Source organism: Strigops habroptila, chromosome W, assembly GCF_004027225.2.
Source record: "Strigops habroptila isolate Jane chromosome W, bStrHab1.2.pri, whole genome shotgun sequence".
Taxonomy (NCBI): domain Eukaryota; kingdom Metazoa; phylum Chordata; class Aves; order Psittaciformes; family Psittacidae; genus Strigops; species Strigops habroptila.
Window position 1 is genome coordinate 18,285,423 of NC_044301.2, and position 25,581 is coordinate 18,311,003.

General features: G+C 45.7%; 1 protein-coding gene across 1 annotated transcript; it reads left to right on the forward strand.

Moving 5' to 3' along the window:
* The first annotated feature begins 9,625 nt into the window (after positions 1 to 9,625).
* Positions 9,626 to 22,651, forward strand: LOC115619205 (PSME3-interacting protein-like). The gene is made up of 7 exons (XM_030511249.1): positions 9,626 to 9,766; positions 12,243 to 12,388; positions 12,579 to 12,677; positions 15,944 to 16,065; positions 19,052 to 19,185; positions 21,013 to 21,077; positions 22,186 to 22,651. The coding sequence occupies exons 2-7, from the start codon at positions 12,259 to 12,261 to the stop codon at positions 22,401 to 22,403; spliced, it is 768 nt and encodes a 255-aa protein (XP_030367109.1). The 5' UTR covers positions 9,626 to 9,766; positions 12,243 to 12,258; the 3' UTR covers positions 22,404 to 22,651.
* The last annotated feature ends 2,930 nt before the right edge of the window (positions 22,652 to 25,581 follow it).

A 25,581-nucleotide genomic window follows, 5' to 3' on the forward strand; every position in this document is an offset into this window, starting at 1 on the left:
TAATGTATAGAGTCTTAGGTGCCTCTATACAAATGCCCGTAGTATGGGGAACAAGCAAGAGGAATTAGAGATGTGTGCAAGGCTACGGGAATATGATGTCATTGGTATCACAGAAACATGGTGGGATGGCTCCTATGACTGGAGTGTCGGAATGGAAGGTTACAGGCTGTTTAGAAAAGACAGGCCAGGCAGACGGGGAGGGGGCGTTGCTATCTATGTCAGTGATAGGCTAGAGAGTATGGAACTCTGTCTGGGGACAGGTGATGAGGTAACAGAGTGTTTGTGGGTCAGGATCAAAGGGAAAACAGCAATGGGGGACATTATGGTGGGGATCTGTTACAGGCCGCCTGATCAAGAGGACTCTGTGGATGAAGCGCTCTACAGACAGATAGGAACAGCCTCACGCTCGCAGGCCCTTGTCCTCATGGGGGACTTCAACCATCCTGACATCTGTTGGAGGGACGGTACGGCCTGGCACAAGCAACCCAGGAGGTTCCTCGATCGCGTGGAAGACAACTTCCTCTTTCAAGCAATAGAGGAGCCGACAAGGAGAGGTGCCATGCTTGACCTCGTGCTCACCAACAGGGAGGGACTGGTTGGAAATGTGATGCTCCAGGGCAGCCTTGGCTGAAGTGATCACGAGATGGTTGAGTTTGAGATCCTCAGGACAGTGAGAAGAGCATGCAGCAAGCTCCCTGCCCTGGACTTCAAGAGAGCAGACTTTGGCCTCTTCAGGAACCTGCTTAATAAGGTTTCATGGGATATAGTCCTAGAGGGCAGGGGGGCCCAAGACTGCTGGTCGATATTCAAGGATCACGTGCTATGTGCTCAAGAGTGTTGTATCCCGACTAGAAGAAAGTGCAGCAGGAGGGCCAGGAGACCTCCATGGATGGACAAGGAGCTGCTGAGGAAACTTAGAGGGGAAAAAAGAAGCTTATAGAAGGTGGAAGCGAGGACAGGCGGCCTGGGAAGAATATAGGAGCATTGCCCGGGAAGCTAGGGACCAGGTTAGGAAAGCTAAGGCCCAGCTAGAATTAAGTTTGGCAAGGGATGTGAAAGATAACAGGAAAGGATTCTATAGGTACGTAGCAAATGAAAGACAGACTAGGGACAACATGGGCCCTCTCTGGAAGCTATCAGGAGAAGTGGCTACCATGGATTTGGAGAAGGCTGAGGTTCTTAATGACTTCTTTGCCTCCATCTTCACCAGCAAATGCTCTGACCACACCACGAAAGTCTTGGAAAGCAAATGCAGGGACTGTGAAAATGAAGACCTTGGGCCCACTGTAGGAGAGGATCAGGTTCGAGACTATGTTAAGAACCTGAACGTGCACAAGTCCATGGGACCTGATGAAATCCATCCACGGGTCCTGAAGGAGCTGGCGAATGAAGTTCCTAAGCCACTGTCCATCATATTCGAAAAATCCTGGCAGTCAGGTGAAGTTCCCGATGACTGGAAGAAGGGTAATATAACCCCCATTTTCAAGAAGGGGAAGGTGGAAGACCCAGGGAACTACAGACCAGTCAGTCTCACCTCTGTGCCTGGCAAAATCTTGGAACAGATTCTCCTGGAAAACATGCTAAGGCACATGAAAAACAACGAGGTGGTTGGTGACAGCCAACATGGCTTCACTAAGGGGAAATCCTGCCTGACCAATTTGGTGGCCTTCTATGATGGAGCCACGGAACTGATGGACAGGGGCAGAGCAGTTGACGTCATCTACCTGGACTTGTGCAAAGCATTCGACACTGTCCCGCATGACATCCTTGTCTCTAAATTGGAGAGACATCAATTTGACAGATGGACCACTCGGTGGATAAAAAACTGGCTCGATGGCCGCACGCAAAGAGTTGAGGTAAATGGCTCGATGTCCAGTTGGAAACCTGTAATGAGTGGTGTCCCTCAGGAATTGGTGTTGGGACTGGTCCTGTTCAACATCTTTGTCAGCGACATGGATGGTGGGATTGAGTGCGCCCTCAGCAAGTTTGCTGACGACACTAAGCTGCGTGGTTCGGTTGATACGCTGGAGGGAAGGGATGCCATCCAGAGGGACCTTGACATGCTTGTGAGGTGGGCTGATGCCAACCTTATGAAGTTTAACCAAGCCAAGTGTAAGGTCCTACACCTGGGTCGGGGCAATGCCAGGCACTGCTACAGGTTGGGCAGAGAAGAGATTCAGAGCAGCCCTGCAGAGAAGGACTTGGGGGTGTTGGTTGACGAGAAGCTTAACATGAGCCGGCAGTGTGCGCTCGCAGCCCAGAAAACCAACTGTATCCTGGGCTGCATCATAAGAAGCGTGACCAGCAGGTCAAAGGAGGTGATCCTGCCCCTCTACTCTGCTCTTGTGAGACCTCACTTGGAGTACTGCGTACAGTTCTGGTGTCCTCAACATAAAAAGGACATGGAGCTGTTGGAGCGAGTCCAGAGGAGGGCCACGAGGATGATAAGAGGGCTGGAGCACCTCCCGTATGAAGACAGGCTGAGAGAGTTGGGGCTGTTCAGCCTGGAGAAGAGAAGGCTGCGTGGAGACCTCAGAGCAGCCTTCCAGTATCTGAAGGGGGTCTATAAGGATGCTGGGGAGGGACTCTTCCTTAGGGACTGTAGTGGTAGGACAAGGGGTAATGGCTTCAAACTTAAACAGGGGAAGTTTAGATTAGATATAAGGAAGAAGTTCTTTACAGTGAGGGTGGTGAAGCACTGGAATGGGTTGCCCAGGGAGGTTGTGGATGCTCCATCCCTGCCGGTGTTCAAGGGCAGGTTGGACAGAGCCTTGGACCACGTGGTTTAGGGCAAGGTGTCCCTGCCCATGGCAGGGGGGTTGGAACTAGATGATCTTAAGGTCCTTTCCAACCCTTACGATTCTATGATTCTATGATTCCAGCTGTGGAAAAACAGAACAACTCACCCATTGGTCAATTATGATATTTTTTTAATCCTTCACTCCAGGACTGATACATTGACCAGAGTTTGTGTGCAAACACACACATCATTCTTCACTCATCATTAGGTGAATATTTTTCAAAGCATTGAGGAATTCTAAGCTTTCTGCATGCCACCAGAGAGCTTTGCTTTTATATACAAATGAGCATCAGTATACCTGCTGGGTTTTCCTTTTCCAGTATCACTTTCTAGCATGTCCTAGTGTCTAGAAGAACATGTAAAATACACACAAATTGCCCAGCCTTTCAGCACGTGGTTCATCGGTTGTCCTCTAACCTGTGTTTCAAGCTATATTAATATCAGTTTGTGCATGTGCACTGAAGCAAGCAATCCCAAAAGCTACACCAGTACTTCACAATGTCCTCAGCTCTTGTCCTTCTCCTCGTGCCTAGCAAAACATCAAGATATTCAGAAACTTACAGCAAGAGCAAAGTGTTTCCTATGGCAAAAGCAGCCTTAGAAAGGGAGAAAAATAACTACAGTTGCAAGTGTCTTACATCTTTCCCCTTGGGAGAAGATGCATGCATCAGGTAACAGATGGATTTCTTGTCGCTGATCATGGTGACCTGCTGAACCCCCACTAATAAGCACACATTAACAATGAGGCATCCCAGACTTTGAAATGTCAGGTATCATCAAAGACTCCTAGAATGGTTTGGATTGGAAGGGACCTTAGAGCTCATCCAGTTCCAACCCCCTGCCATGGGCAGGGACACCTTCCACTAGACCAGGTTGCTCCAAGCCCCTGTGTCCAACCTGGCCTTGAACACTGCCAGGGATGGGGCAGCCACAGCTTCTCTGGGCACCCTGTGCCAGCGCCTCAGCACCCTCACAGGGAAGAACTTCTGCCTAAGAGCTCATCTCAATCTCCCCTCTGGCAGGTTAAAGCCATTCCCCCTTATCCTGCCCCTACAGGCCCTTGTCCAAAGCCCCTCTCCAGGTTTCCTGTAGCCCCTTTAGGCACTGGAAGCTGTTCCAAGGACTTCCCAGAGCCTTCTCTTCTCCAGAAGAAATAAAACCTATCAAATACACAAAGTTCCCATGGCAGAGTTGTGCTTCTAAAGCACAAGTTTGGCCACAGTAGCAGTAGATCAAGGTTTTGAGTAATTACAAGCAGGGCTGAAGAGAGATGACAATGCATTGGTCAGTCACACGAGTCACACATGAACATTTGACTTCAATTAGACCTCAATGCCATAATGAATAATAGAGAAGGCAATAAAGATTATGCTGGCACAGGCACTGCCGTGGCACGCCAGCTTCACAGCCACCACATACAAACTGGGAATTGGCAGGACACAAGGAAAAACAAAGCACAGCAACATGACACAATTCTAATGAGATACTCGAAAGACACGAATCCCAGCACAGCACCTCTGCCCGCACTACGTTAAAGCAAGGAATAAATTCAAAGTCTACTGAGCAATCATAAGCTCAGGAGAGGGAAAACTAAAAAACAACACCACCACAAACCCGAACAGTTTAAAATGCTGAACACATGTTGACAATGGAGCAGAACAGGACAAACTTCATCACATTAGCTTGCCTTTAATTTACTACAAGGTGACAGTGTTTTAGCTTGAAGCTCCTGTGTCAAGAGGGAAATCAAGCAGTGCATATGACGAGCTCTGCTCCACTCTGTGAAGATACCAACACATGTTGAAGTGACTTGGAGACCAAGAGGAGAAATTTTAAAACACAATATGTTGGCAGCTAGGGGAAATACTGTTATGAAAGGAAATCTGAACAAAGAAGCCTAAAGAATAGAACGTCAGGTAGCATATCACAACAAATTGCCACCTTTCTATCACTAATCACTGATAACACTAACTTATTGCTTATACCACTAAATATCCCCCTTTTATTCCTTAATTTTAACAAGCAAGCAAAAAGCTTGAGGGAAATGGACTTTGATATCACCTGATAGGCAAAGTATGAGAGATGTCTTACTTTATAGGAAGGAACCAAAATGTTGTAAGTAATCTATTTCAGCCTATTCATTAGGCTCACAGCAAATGAAGCATGCTGAGAGCCAGACCTCTAATGTGAAAATACTAAAAACAAACCAAGAGCACTGAAGTTGTACAGAAAACCATCACATCCCTTCTAAGAAAAAAAGAGTATTAAGAAAAGCACAGAACAAAGTAACAGCGAGATGAAGGGAGCCACTGAGTAACCACTGAATTCCGAGGCCACGGAGGAAGATACCAGAGTGGCCAACATGAAGCACTGCAGCCAAACTCCATGGATAGGAGGTGAAGGCAAACAAAAAGGAAAGTTAAGACTTCAAGGAAACCAATCACCCCACCTATGCAGAAGCATACACCAGTACCACAGCTGAGGGAGGTGTGGGGACTAGCTGAATTAGAGTATAAGCAATCTAAGACCAAGTAGAGAACCAAAATTAAGCTAACGAACAATCAGCAATAGCAAAAGCAATGGCAAGAGATGTGCAGAATGCTAGGCACTGCATTAAAAGATCCTGAAGGAGCTTCCTAGGCAGGTGATAAACAGCACATGCTGAAAACTTTCAGTTAGCAGGAACCTTGAGAGAGTGTTTGGATGAAAAGGGGAGAGACAACAAGAAATGATCACGTAAATACAATTGAGCTTCATGCATCTAAAAAAAAAAACAAAACAACAAAACAAAACACACAAACAAAAACCACCACCACAAAACAAAACAAAAAAACCACCCACACCAGCAGAAATACACAATGTATTCAACCAGACCTAGGAGAACAAATAGCGGAGATTAGGGCATGAAGGAATAACAGTAACATCCTAAAGGAAGAGACACAGGAATGGGTGCCAGCAGGAGAGAGGACCTCTTTTGCTGAGTGGGCTTCAGCAGATAACAGACACACGCAAAAGCACTTGCAGAAGAAAGGACCAGATTTAGATCAAAAAGATCAATTCTTTACATTTGGATAAATGCAAAAGAAAAATACATTTAACAGCATCCTGGATTCTTAAAAAGAAAAGTACGAGATTCTTAAAGTAGTTTTCTTGCACAGTCCTGCAGAAATCCACAGTCAAATACTGGAGTCCAGGAGGAGACAAGAAATGAGGGAATATTTCAAATGGCTCGTAGGTGCTGAGAACATCCACTGTGAACAGATTTCTACAGTTTAGCAGGGAAACAGCAAAAAATTTTAATCCTGAGAAGTAAACAGGGGAATAGTCACAGGACACAAATGGATGTGGATCTCCACATGACAATCTTATAGCGCCAATCTACGTACAGAACATTGTAAGGCAGAACTGAACCGAGGACCAACATGAGAGAAAAAAAACACACCAAAACAAATGCATTCACTGTGAGACAAAGGACAGAAAAATTAAAAGCATGAGGCAAAGCTAGTGCTAAGTGGAAAAAAAATCTCTTATGTTGAAGAAAACACTGACACAGAGCCACCAAATACACCAGCATTCAGAAAATAGTGCAGTATCTACAAGGCTGAATAAATTTAGAAGAGAAAAGGCAGCTCTTTTGTCCGTGCTTCCCCATGAAGCAAAGTTCTCCTGTGTGAGAAACACTGACAAGTGCAGGCTGAGCACAGAACAAGCTCTGGGCTCGGGTGGATACAGAGAGCTTCAGAGCAAGATTTTGGAATAACAGAACAGAAAATGAAACCCAGGATGACTACAGTCATTCTCGGTAATGTCTCCGCTACACTAAGACTCTACCCAGAATGGACACTGCACCTACTGCTGCACAACAGGAGGTAAGAAACAGCAGTATTAAAGAAAGGGGAGCAATGAAGATATGAAAGATAGAAAGTGATGAGCAGGACAGAATCAAAGGGCTTAAAAGAGAAATGCATGCTTGATATCAGCACAATGCAGGCAGTGCAAAGACCTGCTTTGTAAGCTGTGAACTAAGAGCAAAGCAGCACCCTGGTGTTATCGCTGCCCAATCCAGTGCCCAAACAAGAACCTCTAGATAAAGAGCTGCACTTGGTAGCTCACTCCACATCTTCATATTTTCTCTGTAAGAGCAAAAACTTGCTCTGCAGAAATATTTTACATTGACAGTGGTAAACAGTTGCAGGATTCTGACTTTTTACTTCGATATAAAAATATCCCAGAGCTCAAGAAGATTCTTCCGAGTGCTCCCGAGCTCCCAGGAGATCCCAGAGCAGCCGGTCACCTCGCCCCCAGCCCGCCTCGGACCGCTGGAGCAAAGCCCATGTTTGGCAAGTCATACAGGCACCAGGACAAGCTCCCAGCACCCGCCGTGACACCGAACGGCCCCTGCCCCGGGGCGCCCGATTGCACCAAACCCCCGTTTCATCCCAGTTTTGCTACTTTCTTTTGCGAGCTCCCAACCTTGCACCTCAGCCCGGCTCTCACCGGCTCCGGGGCCTCCCCGAGCAGCACAGGGAGAACCCGGCGTGCAGCAGCCACGGCCACCCACCTCTTCCCACCGGCTGCCGTTCCTGGGGGGTACGGGAGACCTCAGCGAGGCAGCGCGCTGCCACAAGAGCCAGGGGAGCGCAGCCACTGCCTCGGGCCCGGCCCCGCACACGGCGGGCTCCAGCCCTCACCCCCTCCCCCAGAACCCTGCCCCAGTAGCGGCGGCGTCACATGCGGGAAGCCAGACAGTAAGGTAGGGGCAAGTACCACACTCTCCCCTCGTTAACCCGAGGCCAGCCCCAGCATACCGGACCCGCCGCCACAGCCCAACCCAGCGCGGTCCCTTCCCCTCAGCACCAGCACGGTGCCCCCTCAGCCTCGCGGTGTCCACCCGCCCCTGCCACCCGAGGGTGAAGTGCTGCCCGCCCCACCGCCGCCCCACCTCAGAACCGGTGAAGCGCAGGAGAGCCCATACCACCCGACCCGGCCACTCCTTTGTGCCGCGGCGGCGCACAACCCGACCCAGCCCCCGCCATCTTCCGGGTGACCCGCTACTCCCCCAGCACGAGCGCTTCACCCAATCGGGGCGCGAGGCCGTCCTGACGTTACCTGCCGCGCGTACGGCCGCTCGCGCGTTCCTCTTCCTTCCGTAAGAGCAACGGGAATTGGCTGTTGGAGGGGAGGGGACGCTTAAGGAAGAGCTTGTTCGGTTATCTCTTACTGGCGGAGGTGGCGGGGCGGCTGGTAGTGGCGAGCGAACTGGGGCGGCCTGTTTGGAGGGGATTGGTGGTGGTGCGCTGGGTTGAGTTGCGCTTCTCACTGTGACGGGCTGGCGGTCGCGGTACGTGTGGGCCATGGCGGTATCTGCGGCAGGGCCGGGGCTCTGTGTGCGTGGTGGGGAAACCGGCCGTGCCCGGGCTGCGGGGCCCTTCGGGTGCAGGGGCGAAGAGGGCCGGGGCTGGGTCCTGCGAGCGCGGCGGGACGAGCCGTGGGAGGAGGCAGCTCCCGGAGCCAGGGGCGTTGGGGGGGAAGGTAGAGAGAAGAGGCCGTGGTGAGGGCCTGGAGCAGGCCCCGGCCCCGGTCCCGGCCCCGCACGCCAGGCCTGCGCCAGGGAGGCTCGCTCGCTCCGAGCGGTACCGGCAGCGGCGAGGCTGGATCTCGGTGGCGGGTTCTTGACTGGGTACACCGTGGTTGGAGCGACGCCTGGCCCTGGCTCTGCGGTGGCTCCAGGCTCGGCGCACTGCACTGGGCTTGATGTGCGGCGAGTTGCGGGGAGCGCCGCTGGGTGTGTTGCAGTAGTGGGGAGCGGGGCCCGCTGTTGAATGAGCTCTGAGGGTGTCGGGAGCTGCACAGGGGTACCCACGAACGGCTCCAGATCCCTTCCAGCCTGGGCGGTGGCAAGGGCTGTGCAGGTATTGTTTTTGTTTTGATCCTGGGAATGTCACCATCCGGTAGCGTCAAGAGGTGCAGTTTACCGCTGTGACGTGGACTTCTGTCATTCACCATGGCTGGGTGTCACTCGCTAGAACACAATCATAAGTGCAAGTGGACTTAAATGTGATGCTGCTCGAGTTTTATTTTTTTTTTCCCCCACATCTTTGTGCCCTGGCGCGTGGTTGTTGGGTATTATTATTTGCTGAAATGCATTTGTTCAGCCACCAGTTTCCAGGACCACAGTGAAAACATTGTAGTTGTATGTCAAAACCTTAATCTACTTTAGGTGTCTTAAAATATGATGTCTAAGTGAACTGGCTGTTCCAGAAGGAAGGTGGTTTGCTGTTGAAGGCTTTAGTCCCAGATGATACTGTGCCCTTGCTGAATCCTTCTCTTCCAGTTTGTTTTTATGACTTTCTGTCACCGTTGTATCAGAACGTTTCATTTCCTCTCTAAATGGACTGTCTGAGGTGACACAAGTGGAGTGCCAGGTTATCTTGGTTTTACAGCACATGGGCAGGAAAGCTGGCCATGTGATTAGGACCTCTAGTCAGAAGGGAGATTCAATTCTCATTTTCTCTATATGTTTCCAGCTTGAACCACCTTTAGAAATGACACTCAAAGGGCTGGTGTTCCATGCTTTTTGGAAAGGGGACTTGGCTTAGGGTGGATTTTTGTTAAATATTAAAAAAGAAACAAAAGAAAGTTTAAAAAAAAAAAAAAGCACCCTTGGCCTGACCTTCCTTTCCCCAGCGCTTAAGAAGATCATTTTGTCTTCTCTTGATAATTCCTACCTTAAGAATGCATTCTCCTGTAAAAAATATTTGTCCAGTACCTTAACCTGGATTTCTCCTGAGACTTCAATTTGTCATTTGTATTACAGACAATACCCCACAAAAGTACCAGTTTTTGTAAGAACTTTGGGACTCTGCTTCCTGTAGGGAGTGGTTCCTGGTGGTACAAAGGAGGGATAAACTTAGTTCTTCCATTAGCTGGGTTACTGTGTCCGTCCCTCCCTCCCTCCCTGGAAGAGTAAGTGTTCTGGGTTCTCTTCCAGAGCTGAAATGCAGGCAGGCTGAGATCCTAAGTGAATAATGCTTGACAGTGCACAGGGGGCAATCGTCTGTAGTCCTTGAGGTACCTGTTGAAGTTATACCAAGGAAATAGGAAACTAGAAGAAAATGAGGTTAGCATAGCTTTAAATGAACAGCTGTGTTTAGGTCGTGTCTACCTTGTACTTGCCTATACAGGCTTGGTGTAAGAAGCAAAAATAGGCATTAATGCTCCGTTCTTGTCATGGTTTAACCCCAGCTGGCAGCCAAGTACCACGCAGCTGCTTGCTGACTCCCTGCCCAGCCCCCCCTGTGGGATGGGGAGGAGAACTGGAAAAAGGTCAAATCTGGGGGTTGAGATAAGAACAGTTTAATAACTGATATAAAGAAAAATATAGTAATAAGGGGGGTGTGTGTGAGAGGAATGAAACCCAAGTGATGCACAATACAATGTCTTACCACCTGCCTACTGATACCCAGCCCAACCCAAGCGGTGATTGGTCCCTACCAGGTGACTCCCCCTGGTTTCTATACTGGGCATGATGTGCTGTGGTATGGAATACCCCTTTGGCTAGTTTGGGTCAGGTGTCCTGTCTCTGCTTCCTCCCGGCTTCCCCTCCTCCCTGGCAGAGCATGAGACTGAAAAGTCCTTGATGGGAGTAAGCATTACTTAGCAACAACTAAAAACATCAGTGTGTTATCAGCATTGTTCTCGGGCTAAAGTTGAAAACACAGCACTGCACCAGCTACTAGGAAGAGAATTAACACTATCCCAGCCAAAACTCAGGATAGTTCTATAGCATGGAGCTTTCAGGGTAAATATTGAAAGGAGCCACATAAGACTTGCATAAGCAGTTTGTTTCATCCTGGGCTTACAGGTGTCAAGACCATGAGTTTCCTTCTTAGGATGGGTCACCTGGGTCAGGGCAATCCCAGCTACAGGTTGGGTGGAGAAGAGATTCAGAGCAGCCCTGCAGAGAAGGACTTGGGGGTGTTGGTTGACGAGAAGCTTAACATGAGCTGGCAGTGTGCACTTGCAGCCCAGAAAGCCAACCGTATCCTGGGCTGCATCAAAAGAAGCGTGACCAGTAGGTCAAAGGAGGTGATCCTGCCCCTCTGCTCTCATGAGACCTCACTTGGAGTATTGTGTACAGTTCTGGTGTCCTCAACATAAAAAGGACATGGAGCTGTTGGAGCAAGTCCAGAGGAGGGCCACGAGGATGATAAGGGGGCTGGAGCACCTCCCGTATGAAGACAGGCTGAGAGAGTTGGGGCTGTTCAGCCTGGAGAAGAGAAGGCTGCGTGGTGACCTCATAGCAGCCTTCCAGTATCTGAAGGGGGTCTACAAGGATGCTGGGGAGGGACTCTTCCTTAGGGACTGTAGTGGTAGGACAAGGGGTAATGGGTTCAAACTTAAACAGGGGAAGTTTAGATTGCATATAAGGAGGAAGTTCTTTACAGTGAGGGTGGTGAGGCACTGGAATGGGTTGTCCCGGGAAGTTGTGAATGCTTCATCCCTGGTGGTGTTCAAGGCCAGGTTGGACAGAGCCTTGGGCGACATGGTTTAGTGCAAGGTGTCCCTGCCCATGGCAGGGGGGTTGGAACTAGATTATCTTAAGGTCCTTTCCAACCCTAACTATTCTGTGATTCTATGACTCCTTGGAGCATCTCCACCCTGTGCTAAGTATTGAAATAGGGACCTGGCCAGTACTCAGTACTAGGATCTCTTGAAGAAGAAAGAAGGGGCTGTGCTCACTTGGTCACAAGTGCTGCTCCTGTTTTCTATTTCCAGCCCTGTTTTAGCCCACGGGAGTTCCATCTTTCACTCACCTCTTGAGCTCTGTGTAACCCTGACAGACAGCCCTCAGCATCGTCTGTCCAAGCCTAGCTCTCCCCAGAGCTGCGAAGAGGTGAAGAATGCTTTTGAAGGTTAGAGAGATTGGTTGCTAACTTCTGAAATCTCACTGTTAACCACTTGTAAATACATGTATCCAAAACACTGAAAACAGGACAGCTTTCTTGATGGGCAAAAGGAACTTAGGAAAAGTGAGGGCAAGGTGTCAAATCCTTTTTCCAGAACAGAGAGGTGCGAGAACTGAAATAAAAGGTTGTGAGTGTAGGGGTGGGTTTTTAATGTTTTAGGGGGGTTATATTTATTTAAGCAAGGTAAATCCAAAGTGGAGTGGGGAAAATTCCATTAAAATATGACTTTTAGGAAAGCAGCCTGAGGCAGGCAACTAACAGGGAAGACTTAATTAGGAAAAAGAATAAAAAAGGAGTAATAGGTGGTGCTGTAGCAGTTATGCAGTGAGTAGGTATCTCGGTACTATGTGGTGGTCTTTAGAGAACTGAAATTATTACAAGTGCTGCAGGTCTGTTTTTCAGGATGTGTAGTAACCTCTCGTGCACTGACAAGTGAAATCAGGTCTCTGATGTCTTTCATATTGTGTTTTTAGGACGGGCTGTTCCACAATGGATGGTGCAGATGGTACTGCTGACCTTGTGATTAACAAGAGGTTTGTGTCTGAATCGGAGCTAGAGGAGCGACGGAAGAGGAGGCAAGAGGAATGGGAAAAGGTCCGAAAACCTGAGGATCCAGAAGGTATGGGATAGATTTTAATAATTATAGGAAGGAGATCTGAGAATATTTTGCTTTGTGGAAAACAGAAATAAAAGGTAATAGTTTGTATTCTACAATTTGAAAAGGTTTCTACATAAAGGAACTAATATCTGTTGGTGATTTAGTATTTTTAACGTATGGTCTCATTTCCCGATTTGTTCCTTCCTTTCAGAATGCCCGGAGGAGGCGTACAACCCATGTTCCTTGTATGAAATACTTCAGGAACAGAGAGAAAAAAAGCAGCAGGAGTTTGAGGAGAAGTTTAAATTCAGTAAGCACCAGTAGTTCCTATTCTGAACCAAAACCCAGCAAGCTGCATGTATTGTGTGCAGCAGCTGTGTACAACATTTGACTGAGGGACATATCTGTGCGTTTTGTCTGTCTCTGAGAGATAAATAGAGGCTTCAGAAAAGTATTATTCATGTCTTGTATTGTTCAAGATGTTCCTGCAGACAACACATTGTCCTGGGCCCTGTGACAGCACTGCGCAGGTGTGACACTCAGAAGTTGCTTGCAGTTTCAAAGCTGCATTCCTGTAAAGCATGGAATGCTTGGCTTATTTTGCACAATTAAATAAAAAAATCCCCTGATACCAATCCCTGGAAGAGTAGAAATGTAATGTGGTTTTGAGACTTGAACTCTGTCCTGGTTTCAGCTGTAACAGTTAATTTTCTCCTCCTTAGTAGCTGGTGCAGTGCTGTGTTTTTGTCTTTAGTCTGAGAACAGTGCTGATAACACACCGATGTCTTTAGTTGTTGCTAAGTAATGTTTACTCCGATCAAGGACTCTTCAGTCTCATGCTCTGCCAGTGAGGAGGGGCACGGGAAGCCAGGAGGAAGCAGAGAAAGGACACCTGACCCAAACTAGCCAAAGGGCTATTCCATACCACAGCACGTCATGCCCAGTATACAGACTGGGGGGAGTTACCCAGAAGGCCCAGATCACTGCTCAGGTCGGGCTGGGTATCGGTTGGTGGGTGCTGAGCAATTGTATCCTCTCCTCTTGTTATTTCCCTTATCATTATTATTATTGGTGGTAGCAGTAGTGGTTTTGTATTATACCTTAGTTACTGGGCTGTTCTTATCTCAACTCATGGGAGTTACATTCTTTCCATTCTCCTCCCCATCCCTCCAGGAGTGGGGGGAAAGGGAGGGAGTGAGCGAGAGTGGCTGTGTGGTTCCGAGTTGCTGGCTGGTCTTAAACCACAACAAACTCATTCTTTAATACAAGACCATTCTATTTGAATCAATAAAAAGAAGTCCTGTTCCAGCAGCTGTTACATTTCCAAGCCATAATTAGTTGACACAAAAGTGAATTGAGGCTCAAGATGACTATTTGGAAGTAAACATGCAGGAGTTGATTATTCTAGAAGTAGGTGTTTAGCTCTTCTAATGAAGTAGAAACCTAATTTCTGCTGATGTTTGAATTTCTGGTTTTATAGAAAAATCCTTTGCATTGTATCACCTGTATATGTGCTGCTGAGTGCAAAGATGATAATGAGAACTAGAAAATTATTAGTCAACCATTTTGGGAAAAAGGGAGCTATAGGCTCTTATCTAAAGAGAAGTGAGGATGATACTGTGAGAGTCCATTTTAAGGTGGGTTCTGATCCATTTTAGTTCTTTAGCTGGAAGCCTTACCCTTAAATGATTGTGTTTTACCTCATCAGAGTTCAGCCCAGTTTGGCCACTTGTGACAAGATTTGTCCCCTTATATGCTTGAATTTGCCTTAAAATGTTCATAAATAATTTTTCTATCCATGGGAATTTTGGAGGTGTAGAAAACGAGTTTAGTGCACTGTCATTCCAAACTGTCAGAATTGATGACGGGACTTGAGAGGAGAAACACCTTAATGCCGAAGAACTGTGTTTGCATAAATACACAAACTTAGTTACACTCTAAACTTTTTGTGCAGATAAAAACCAGTACGCAGACTAGCAGTTCTTCTTTCTGCTGGCTTATTCAGCATTGCAAGAATGTCTTCCTTTTCAAAGTAAAGTAATTTTAGTAGACTGTTACAGCATTTTAAATGAAGAATAATCCTAGAATCACAAGAGTGGTTTGTGTTGGAAGGGACATTAAAGCTCATCCAGTTCCAACCCCCTGCCATGGGCAGGGACACTTTCCACTAGACCAGGTTGCTCCAAGCCCCTGTGTCCAACCTGGCCTTGAACACTGCCAGGGATGGGGCAGCCACAGCTTCTCTGGGCAGCCTGTGCCAGCGCCTCACCACCCTCACAGGGAAGAATTTTTTTCCGTTCTCTATAATGCAACTTTAAAAATTTTCTTTCTGAATGATTATATAACCAAAATAAGGAGAAGTGGAAGTTATTTCCTGTCTCTCAAGTGTCACTTGTATTTTTGGTGGTGAAAAGTGGAAAGTACAGATAGCAGCATGAATGCATCAGTCTCCAACTGTACCTACAGGATTCTTTCCAGCTGGAGAGTTTACAGTTTACTGAAGTGTAAACTCTTGATCCAAGTCATCATTGGTGATGTGACTAAGCAATTCTTGTTCAGGTAGCCACCAGGAAACTGACTGCTAGCAACCTGGATGGGAAAGACTTCTAGTAACTGTCTAATTGTTTCCCTTGCCCAGTTATATTAGATCTGTACCATCTTCCCTTTGGTTCAGGAAACCTGTAAACCCAGTACTGGAATGAAAAGCATCCCTGAGAGGGGGTAACAACTGAGAAGGAAACCAACTGCTGCCTTTAAGGCAACCCCTGCAGAATAACATACCTGGTAACCTGGAAAACAAACCCTACTGCAGAGTATTTAGTAGGGAATAATGACTACAAACAGCAAGCCTTGGTCTTTCTAAAAAAGATTATTTTTTTAATTACCTTTCCAACTAAATCATTTGATTGAAAGACATTGAACATTTACAGAACAGAAAATGAAAGACCTTCCTACTGCACTAGCGTGCACTGTCCTTAGGGCAGCCTGTTTAGAAGGAATTTATTTTTATTTGGAAGTTAGGAATTGTCTTGGTTCTACTTAACAGAACCCAAAACCACAGATGTTAATCTTGGTCAAGTTAGTAATTGTTTGCTTTAAGAAAATGTACTTCCTATTTTGAGGAAAGATTTATGGAGAGATTTATGTGGGGTTTTTTCCAGTTATTGATTGGTTTAAGAACAGATTCTGAGGAGACAGGCTTAAACTTGGTGCCTGAAACCAAAGCAATAAAGATATAATTGCTTACTGTGGTTATTCCTTGTTTTGTGTAACCTGTTCCAGGTGGCATTCCAGACCTGCAGTGGTTGATTTTCCTGAATTATATCAGCAAGTCCAGTAGCATTTCATGACTTCCTATGAATTGTGTCTTGCTTTTCTCTGTAGTAATAGCGTTGTGTTCAAACTGTGTTAGTTTGTTGTAGTTTGTGTGCTCGAGCGTGTAAGAGTTTCGGCTTGTTAACATGCAGTATCATTCACAGGGAAGTGTTTTTACTCCTTAATTACAGAATCCAGCAGAATCCAGCTGCTTCCTAAGTGGTTTTAGCTTATCAACATGCATTCTTTTCCTTTATTCAGAAAATACGGTAAAAGGCTTAGATGAAGATGAGATGCATTTCCTTGATGAGGTTTCTCGGCAGCAAGAGCTACTAGAAAAGCAACGAAGAGAAGAAGAGCTGAAAGAACTAAACGAATACAGAATATCCTTTACATTAAAATGGCTGGTGGTTGTATAGAGGAGGAGAAGAGACAGGGCTGTAGTTTTATTCTGTGGTAAACATTGCTTCTATAGAACTGTGTTACAGAACGTGTACTATGATAGACTTTTTAACATTTAATGTTTTCTTTGTAACTTTGATCTCCTACTGTAATGTTTGATGTTCCTCCCTCCCCCTCAACCTACACCTCTTTAGTACTTTTCTTTCCTTCTCCCCCTCCGCGTTGTTTGAGATTTTGGTTTAGTTTTCCCTGTTATTAAGGGCATGAAATACCATAGATAAAAAGAGAAAAAGAACATGGAGGAAAATCAGCCTATTACTTCTAATCTTTTGCTTTTGCCTTCTTATTGAAAAGTAAATGTTCTTGTTTGTTTTTCTTAACTGCATATTAGCTGTTTTTAACATACCTGTTTGAAATAACATTTGAATGTCTCTCTGTTATTGTTTTGAAGTCTTATCTACTTTCTTGCTGATAACTGCAGGATGAGAAATTATGTACATCTGTGTAGATGTGCTGACTTTCTTCTGGGAAGTCAGTGCCCATGGAGACTCAGCTCCTTTGGGTAACACAGACTTTCAGGCAGTACTAGGAGCAGGACGGTTTAGCTTTGCTGTTAAATGCCAAATTTTCAAGATATGCTAGAAAATAATATAGGATGCTATAATATAGGATAGGTTACTTTTATTGAACCATTTCAAGTAACCTCAGGGAAACTTGCAAAATGACTCATCTGTGTTTTGAAAGTTTTGGTGGTATGCTTTTGAAATAGAAAAGGTGTTTTTGCATCTGCAGGTTGTTACTAATGGTTTATCAGTACAGTGACAAAAACCAGTGGATGCTAGGTAAATGTGCTGGATCTATAGGCACTGTTCAAGTGCTCTTCCAAACTAATAAGAGGAATGTCAACCTCGTGGGTTTGATTATTTGGTCTTTTTCTTGATATAACACCCAATTTAAGCTACCCAGAGGCATTAATTTCAAGGTAAAACCTATTAATGAACTCATGTGTCTTAAAGGATAAGCACACCTTGGAATATTTTAATGCGCTCTCAAGCACAAGAAATTCATATGCATGGATGCATAGGAATTTTACTTCCTCCTATGTGAACAACTAAGGGGTTTTGCTTCTTGCCCTATCCAGACCCCACTGGTCTGACAGTGTTTCATAGAATCATAGAATAGTAAGGGTTGGAAAGGACCTTAAGATCATCGAGTTCCAACCCCCCTGCCATGGGTAGGGATGCCTCCCACTAGACCATGTCGCTCAAGGATTAAAGATTTAAAATTTAAAGATTTACAGTTGTTTTGGGGGGGTTTTTTTATTTATTTTTTTTTTTTTTTTAAGCCAGTTCCAAGAAGTGTTTGAGAACAGCATCCTCTTGTCTTAAATCCTGTGTAAATGTAGGGAAAGTCCCACTCCCAAGAAGCAGGCTTTACTGTAGGACAGCTTTTTAAATGCAGTTGATATTTAAGATCAAGAGGTTTATTTCTAATGTAGTCTTCCTGAGAGGAGATGCTTCTTGTCTAGATAGTGTTACATTTGCTAATGGCAGCAGTACATAGAAAATCTCCATTAAAAATGCGCTGTGTCTCTGGTAGTTGAGGAGTGTCAGGAGAATGGCATCCTGGATGGAAGTGAAAAACTTGTAATTTGGTATCATTTAAAAGAAAAGTCTTTGGGTTCCTCAGCCTGGCTTTTGTAGTGCAGTGTTAGAATACAACAAGGTAACAAATGGACACGTGGAAGTTGAACACTGGCGTGTGGAATCGTGTGTTGCAACATCAACCCATGTTTGACGCAATCAGCTTTCAGATTGCTTCTGATAGCCACAGGATGGTACTTCTGTGCCATCTGAAATAAAACTGAGCATGGGTTTTGGCTGAGGTGGCTTTCAGTTGGGGTAGGGAGCAGTCTGGGTTACTACTGTATCCTTAGGAAAATCCAATAAGGAATGGCATCTGAATGCTCCTAATTGTAAAGTGATTGGAGACTTTGAGTGTGTCACTTCAAAGGAAGGTGTAAGGGTTTTTTGATTTGCAGATGTTCAGTGAGGAAAAAAACTATGACTTCACATATATGGTCCATTGATGTGAAATTCACTGTCCAATTTGTCTGCAGTAACTGGAGCACCTGTGAAACTCCAGCTTGTGGTGATGTCATCTGATTAGTGGAATTGCAGTCAGGTTAGATTTAGGGTTATAAACAAATACCCTTTTAAATTAGTTTGATTTGCCTTTGCTATGTGCAGTTTAAAAGTTTTGCAGAAGTTTTTGTGACTCTGCTGGCACCTCATTAACAAACAGGATCTTTGACAGACCTTGCTTCATCAGGGATAGCTGGACACGAACAGTTAGCAGGGGTGGGACTAGGTCCTGCATGGAAGGAGACCTGTTTAGTGTGTGTGTGCAGTGTGAGTGCGCCTTAATAACAGACCAAACTCTTCCTTATCCCATCTAAGAACCTGCTTAAGCTTCTCCTCCTCATTATAGGTTTCAGCTGCATCCCACCATTCTAACTGTTTTAAGCTACTTAATTTTTCTGTGCTGTCACAATCTTTTGGGGTAAATCTTGAAGTACGTGCGCCCTTAGTCAGATGTGTCTCCTTCCTCTTGGGTTTGGTGTTCAAACTGGCAGTAGTAGGGCAGGATGCTGGGTATGTTTATAGGTGCTGGATATGTTGTGCGTTGCACCTTTCTGCCTTCAGAAAAGCATCTCCTGATCTGCTGCCTGGATGTCTTTACAAGGAGAGCTGATATTAATACTGAGAGAACTCCAGACCCAGAGGGTGAAGTCTCTGCTGTCTTGGCCAAAGATGTCAGCTAAATGTCATTACAAATAAGGTTATTTTGATAGAACATGTGAATGAACTTCAGTTGCTGCTGTCAGCAGAGCTGGCTAAATATATCAGGAGAGGAAGTATCTGTTCTCTCCATTCCTTCCTGGTTGATCCTTAACCCTTAGTTCACAGCACTCTTGCCAAAGTGGGAGTCGGTATGGACCCAAAGAAGGAAACTGAGAAGAAATTGTCCATGAAGTCAGTGGAAAACAAGAACAAATTCTCTCAGGCAAAGCTGTTAGCAGGAGCTGTGAAACACAGAAGGTTAGTTTCACACCTCTATAAATTCATGAGGAACGGAACCCAGTTAGCAGTGTAAAGGGAGGCAGGCCAAAACTGCCTTCAGAGAGTGAGGTGTGAACTTTAGCCCTAAAGAAAAAAGGGGGGAGGTAGAAGAAAAGACCAGCCTTGTTTCCATAGGCTCTCACAAACTGTGGGAAAAACATGAAGCAATTCAAATAGATAAGCATGTGTAAAAGCAAGTGGGTAGACTCTTCATTCTAGACTGCCAGGCTTGAGCAATCCTGCTTGGGGATCTAGAGGGAATCTATTTTACATCTCTATAGATATCAGTGTCACCTCACTTGTGCGATTTCATTCAGGTTTGCATAATGTATCAGCTGATTTTTATCTGTGTTTTAATTGCTGCTGGGGGCAGCATGGGGGAGACAGTGGTTACAGGAGAGGAGCTTGGTGTACCAATTTGGTCCTGAGGGCATCAGGCAAACTTCCCTTGTTCCTCACTGATTTGCACTGATACATCAACACTCTTTCCATCCCAGGGAGATGGCAGCTGGGTTTGTGACCTGTTTGCTGTTTTGATTGTGGCCTGCAAATGCAGCTGCTGGTGTGCTACAGGTTATGGAGAAACTAGGCATGTAGGACCAGACTTATTTCCCACAGATGAGTTATCTAATACTTAAGATGATTACTGACATCTCAAAATTCAGTCAGTGTTTTTGTCTCAGAGAATGAGAGATTATTTTAGAAGCTTATCTTGTAGGGTGATGTTTAGCTGCCAGTACAGCAGTAATTGCATGTCTGAAAACTGAAGTAAGTACTTCCACCACCTATTGTGTGTGGGGTTGGGTAGTTGTTTGGGTTTTTGGAAGGCAGAGAAGAAAAGCCTTGAACTGATAACAAGCAGCCAACAATGTTTTGGGGTGTGGGGGTTTTGGGGGGGTTTTTTGTTGTTGTTGTTGGGATTTTTGGGTTTTTGGTTTTGGTTTGTTTTTTTTTTTTTCTTGTAACTACTAGTACTTAACACAGTAGAATGTAGAGAAGGAGCTGGCATGTGCTTAATGGCACATCTGAAGTCTGCAGATGGCATCTATTTGAAGAGAGCAGCTTAACTGACATGTCAGTGCCATCACAGACTTGCTTTGCAGTCTTCTATTTTTGCTGTCTTATCTTTTGTTGCAAACTGTCCAAAACCAAGTGTAGCATGAGATCAACATCTGCTCTCTGAGCTTTGTAGTTTCCTGTAAAGGATTGTATTATTATTAAAACCTTTCATCTTTACTGCATGCTCTGACAGGGACAGGAAAGAGTTAATGCATAAGGATGCTCATACTTCATCACTTTAGTTCATCACAGCTGAAGCTGGGAAGCATTTGTTTATGCGGATGGCTTAGGATTGGGAACATGCAAGAGGGGGGGGGAAAGAAACTGAAACCCTGGAAGGGAAGAGACATGGGTGTTGCACCAGCAACCATGGTAATCATCCACATGAGCAAGCCTGTGGGCATGTGGGGTGGCTAAAGCTCAGGTCATCATTCTTGATCTCCTTTGAGGTACTTCCAGCTGAATAGGCAGCTCTGGGTTGCTGTGCAAGAGGTCTGACTTGGACTCCAAGAGTCCAAGTGTGTCTGTTTCCCAGGTTAACCTACTTGCAATGTAGGTGTTGTCTCTGTCTGGGATCCTGCATGTTCCCCGAGGAGCCCCAGTTAATAGCAGTTAGAAGTGGTGATGGTCATCGGGGGATCCCACTGGCATTTGCTATAGCATTTGAGGCAAAGATGTGACTTTAACTTCACAGTAATTAAATGGTTACCTTATGAGGAACAAGACACTTTCTTATTTTGTCCACAGTTCAGATGGTGGTAACAGTGTGAAGAGGTTGAAACTAGATACTGATCATGATGAAAAGAATCAAGGTATGTCCTGATTTCTGCATGTGGGAAGCTGGCTGTCTCTCACCTGAACAGCAACTGACTTGGTGTTAAATCTGATAGAGGATTTGCTTGTCTGGTCCTTCATTATGCAAGACAGCACAGACCGCAGGTGGCATGTTCTCTCTTAAAGCAGCAGAAATGGTAACTATAGGTGCTGACAGCAGCCTTCATAGAAAATGGGGCTGGAGGGAACCTCTACAGGTCATCAGTCTGTCCCCTGCCTAAACTATTCCTGATGGGTGTTTGTCTAAGCTGCTCTTAAATCTCCACAGATAGAGATTGTGCACCCTCCTTAGGCAGTTTATTCTACTGCATAACTGATTTTACTCTTAAGGAGTTCTACCTGATAACTAATAGGAGTCTCCTTGGCTGCATTTTGAGCCTAATGCTTGTTCTGCCAAGAGGAGACATGGAGAACATATCACCCCTTCCTCTTCACAGCAGCATTTGATGTATTTGTATATATCCACTATTAGCTTTTAATGCTATGAAGTGATCTTTTCCATCCTGAAACCAATTTGTTTCAGAAAATTATGGGGAACTAGAAGAAAAATTAAGTTGCATTTCAGTCTTAGCTGTCAGGATACTCTGACACAGATAGGATGAGTCGCAATTGTGTAATAGCAACCCAAGGCGCTTCCTGAATCTCCTTCTGTTCAGTAAACTTTTAGAACACTAGAAATAATTAATTAGCTGTGGAAGATGGGAGATGTTGACTGGCAGAATAAAGCTTTTCCCCAACTATGCTGTTATATTGCAAAAAAATACTCAATTGCACAAAGCAGAGCTATTTATTCTTATTTAGTGGGTTTGGTACTTGACAAGCATCAAACTGACAGCTTCAGAATGAAAATCTGTAATGCCAGCATAGAGCTGGACTGAAACTAGTGATGAGGAGGAAAAAAAATAAATCCCCTGAGGTAGCAAGTCCTTCCTGTCAGAATAGCTTCATTGCAACATAAAGCTGCCTTATGCTTTAATTAAATCCTGCAATCATCCACTGCTGTGGCAATAGCAGGTAACTGACACAAGGCTGATTAAAAGCCCTTTTCCTGTGTGCTCGTTTTTGACCGTGGTACCTCTCTTTCAGAAAAACCATCCTGTGTTCCCTTGGGGAGCAGCTCAGTGGGAGGCTCCACAGTCCACTGTCCCTCAGCAGCCGTGTGCATTGGGATCCTGCCTGGCCTGGGCGCCTACTCGGGCAGCAGTGATTCCGAGTCCAGCTCGGATAGCGAAGGCACTATTAATTCCACTGGGAAGATCGTCTCTTCTGTCTTCCGTAGCAACAATTTCTTTGATGGTCCATAATGAAATCCCTCCATGTGTAATGTAGTGCAGAGTATCTTCCAAAGCCCTGATGGATGCTTGATGCATCCCTCTGCCCCAAATGGAATCTTTCTAGCTAACCTTGCAATGTTAATACACTCAGATACTCCTAAAATAGCTGATTATATTCCACCACCACCCCCAACTTTCCATTTCTGGGGTGCATACTGAGCCTGTAAGAAAGGCTGCCATCCTAAACCAGAAGGCACACCTAGTAACTGTCATGGTTTAAGCCCAGTCGATAACTCAGAAACATGCAGCTGCTCGCTCACTCCCCCTCTTCTCCTTCCCTCCCCCCCCCCCCGAGGGATGGGGAGGAGAATCAAAAGAAGGTAGATCCCGCAGGTTGAGATGAGAACAGCCCAGTAACTAAGGTATAATACAAAATCACTACTGCTACCACCAATAATAATAATAAGGGAAATAACAAGGGGAAAGAATATAAAACTAAAAGGAGAAAGGGAAAAAAACAATAAACACAAGAGATGACCAATACAATTGCTCGCCACCTGCCAAATGATACTTAGCCTGACCCGAGCAGTGATCTGGGCCTTCCGGGTAACTCCCCCCAGTTTCTATACTGGGCATGACATGCTGTGGTATGGAATACCCCTTTGGCTATTTTGGGTCAGGTGTCCTGTCTCTGCTTCCTCCCAGCTTCCCCTCCTCCCTGGCAGAGCATGAGACTGAAAAGTCCTTGGTCAGAGTAAGCATTACTTAGCAACAACTAAAGACATCGGTGTGTTATCAGCGTTGTTCTCAGACTAAAGTCAAAAACACAGCACTGCACCAGCTACTAAGAAGGAGAAAAATAGCTGTTACAGCTGAACCCAGGACATAACGTAATGAAGGTCTGAGGGTAGGGAGGAGAGAGCCTTGTCTTTAAGATTTTTATGGAAAGAATGAATTCTGGTGATGTAAGAAGTTTGCACAAGACTAACAGGAAAAAATACTCACTTGAAGCAATGAAGTCTTGTAGAAAGAGCCATGTGTTCTGTTTTAAAATGTTATTTTTATTCTGTATTTGAGAAATGGGGGCAGAACAAAAATTCAAGCAGATGGTGAGGTGTAGATTGCCATGACACTGTAAAGAAGTTTTAGTGTTGCATGATTAAAGACATTGAATGCATTTTTTTTTATCTCTGATTGTGCCATTCGTAATTGTTCCCGTTCCATTAAGCAGTTTCTGCACTACCCAGCCAGCCTCTTCCTCAACCTGCCATCCAGGAGAGGTGTAAGCCAGCCTCCTATGAATGCAGAGGATGAGGGGAAGCTCTTGTTCCAAGTGAGCTGGCAGGAGCTGCAGTTGGCTTTCTGCTCCAAGGCCATTGCTCCCGCACTGGCTCTTGATAAGTCAATCGGCTTTTCTGCAGCAGTGTCCTGAACAGCATGAATCTAGAGTGGGTGGGATTCCCCAGTTCAGCCGAACCTCTTTGTGCAGAAGCTGGGGAACTCCACCATCCTTTGCAGTCAGTGGGTTTTGAAGTTGTTTTGGATTTAAGGAACCTTACATAGGTGTGTTTCTGGGTGCTGTGGACCAGGGAGCCAGGCAGGAGTGAGAAGTAGGCTGTGGAAGCTGAGGGTCCATCCTTTTCATCTCTATGCAAATAGCACAGATGGGAGGTCGGTGGGTTGGAACAGCTCAGCTGGGCCACTTGGAGGTAGAAATGCCTTTGTGACAGTCTCCCTCACAGCAGTCCTGCTCTTGGTACCACACGTGGTATATGTGTTGCTGAGAAGACAGCTGATGGGCACATGCCAGAGGGCAGTTATCCGTGTGACACTGAGCAACTGGTAAGAGCAGCTGGGATAAAAGCAGGGAAAGCTGAAGGCCTTTAGTTGGATTCATGCCTTAGCTTGAGTGTTGAACTTCCCCAAAGGAAACAAGGGGAGTTATGCTCACAGTGAAGCTATCCTTAGCTAAACACCTTTTCTGTTTGCACAGTGCTGTTCCACAATCAGATCCTTACAAACATTAATTCCTGCCCTGTTCTTCTGGGCTGCCTGGCACCTCTTGTGTTTGCTTCACAGCTGCTCCTGCCTCTTCTCTAGCTATTGTAATTATGGCACTTTCAGGTGGAAAACAGCTAGAGCTCTTGCTGCCTCCCTAATGCTTTGGTTTTGATGACTTTCATCATACTTAGCTATGGAGTAAAATGGAATGGGTGCACCAAAAAAATGCCTGTTTTTTCTTGAAAGTTGAATTTGCAGGAGCCTTGAGCAGTTAGTGTGAGAGATGTAGTTGTCTCCCTGGCATTAAGCATAATCTCTATTGAGAGAGTCAGAACAGCCTGGCCTGGCTGTCAACATACTGGGGTCATTTTCCTGAGTGATATTTCACACAATTGCAGTGAAAGTGGCCGATTTGGACAACTTCATAAGGGGAATTGCTAGTCAGTTGCAGCAGATGTCACCGTGGTGGTCAACAGGGGCTGTAGGTGAGATCAAGAGGGGATGTTGGACTGTGCAAGGCCAGGAGGAGACGTAATTCAGTAAAAGCAGGTGTGGGAGCCCTCTGCTTTCCTCTTGTTCCCAGAAAACCAGGAATAAGGCACTTGGGGAACTCACACAAACCTTTGGGTGAGCCACCTCTGCTGTTCTTGTGGCCTGGCCTGTGCCAACAAACTGCAGAGCTGGCGCAGCTTGTCACTCTGTCCGTTGGTCCCATTTTCCTTCTTAAAGTCAGAAGCCATCTGATGTTAAAATACTTAAGGGCATTGCGAGACATGCTGGGACATGAGGAGTGCAAAGGGTGGAGGATAAATCAGCAGCTGTGGCAGTAACCTTGCCCCAGGGCTGATGTGCTGGAGAAGCGCTGGCTCCAGCAATGCTGGCAGTCAGTGGTGGATTTCTTTATTATTTAGGAAAAACCATGACTGCATAGTGCATGCTTCACCCCCTCCCTAGGGACAGCTTTGTAAACTGAATGTTGTCTGTGCTAGTTGTTAAAGCTTCACAGAAGTGTTAAAAAAAACCTCCAAACCCCCACAAACACTCTACTAGCAGAAGAGCTTACTAGCTGATGCAGCTGCACAGGAGGTTCATCTATGGAAAGAAAAAAAACCCCACATTTTCTTCCAGAGCCACAGACTCTGATCTGGAAGCTGAGCTGTGTGTACAGCATTATTTTTAAGCAAGCCATACTTCAAAGGCTGCTTCT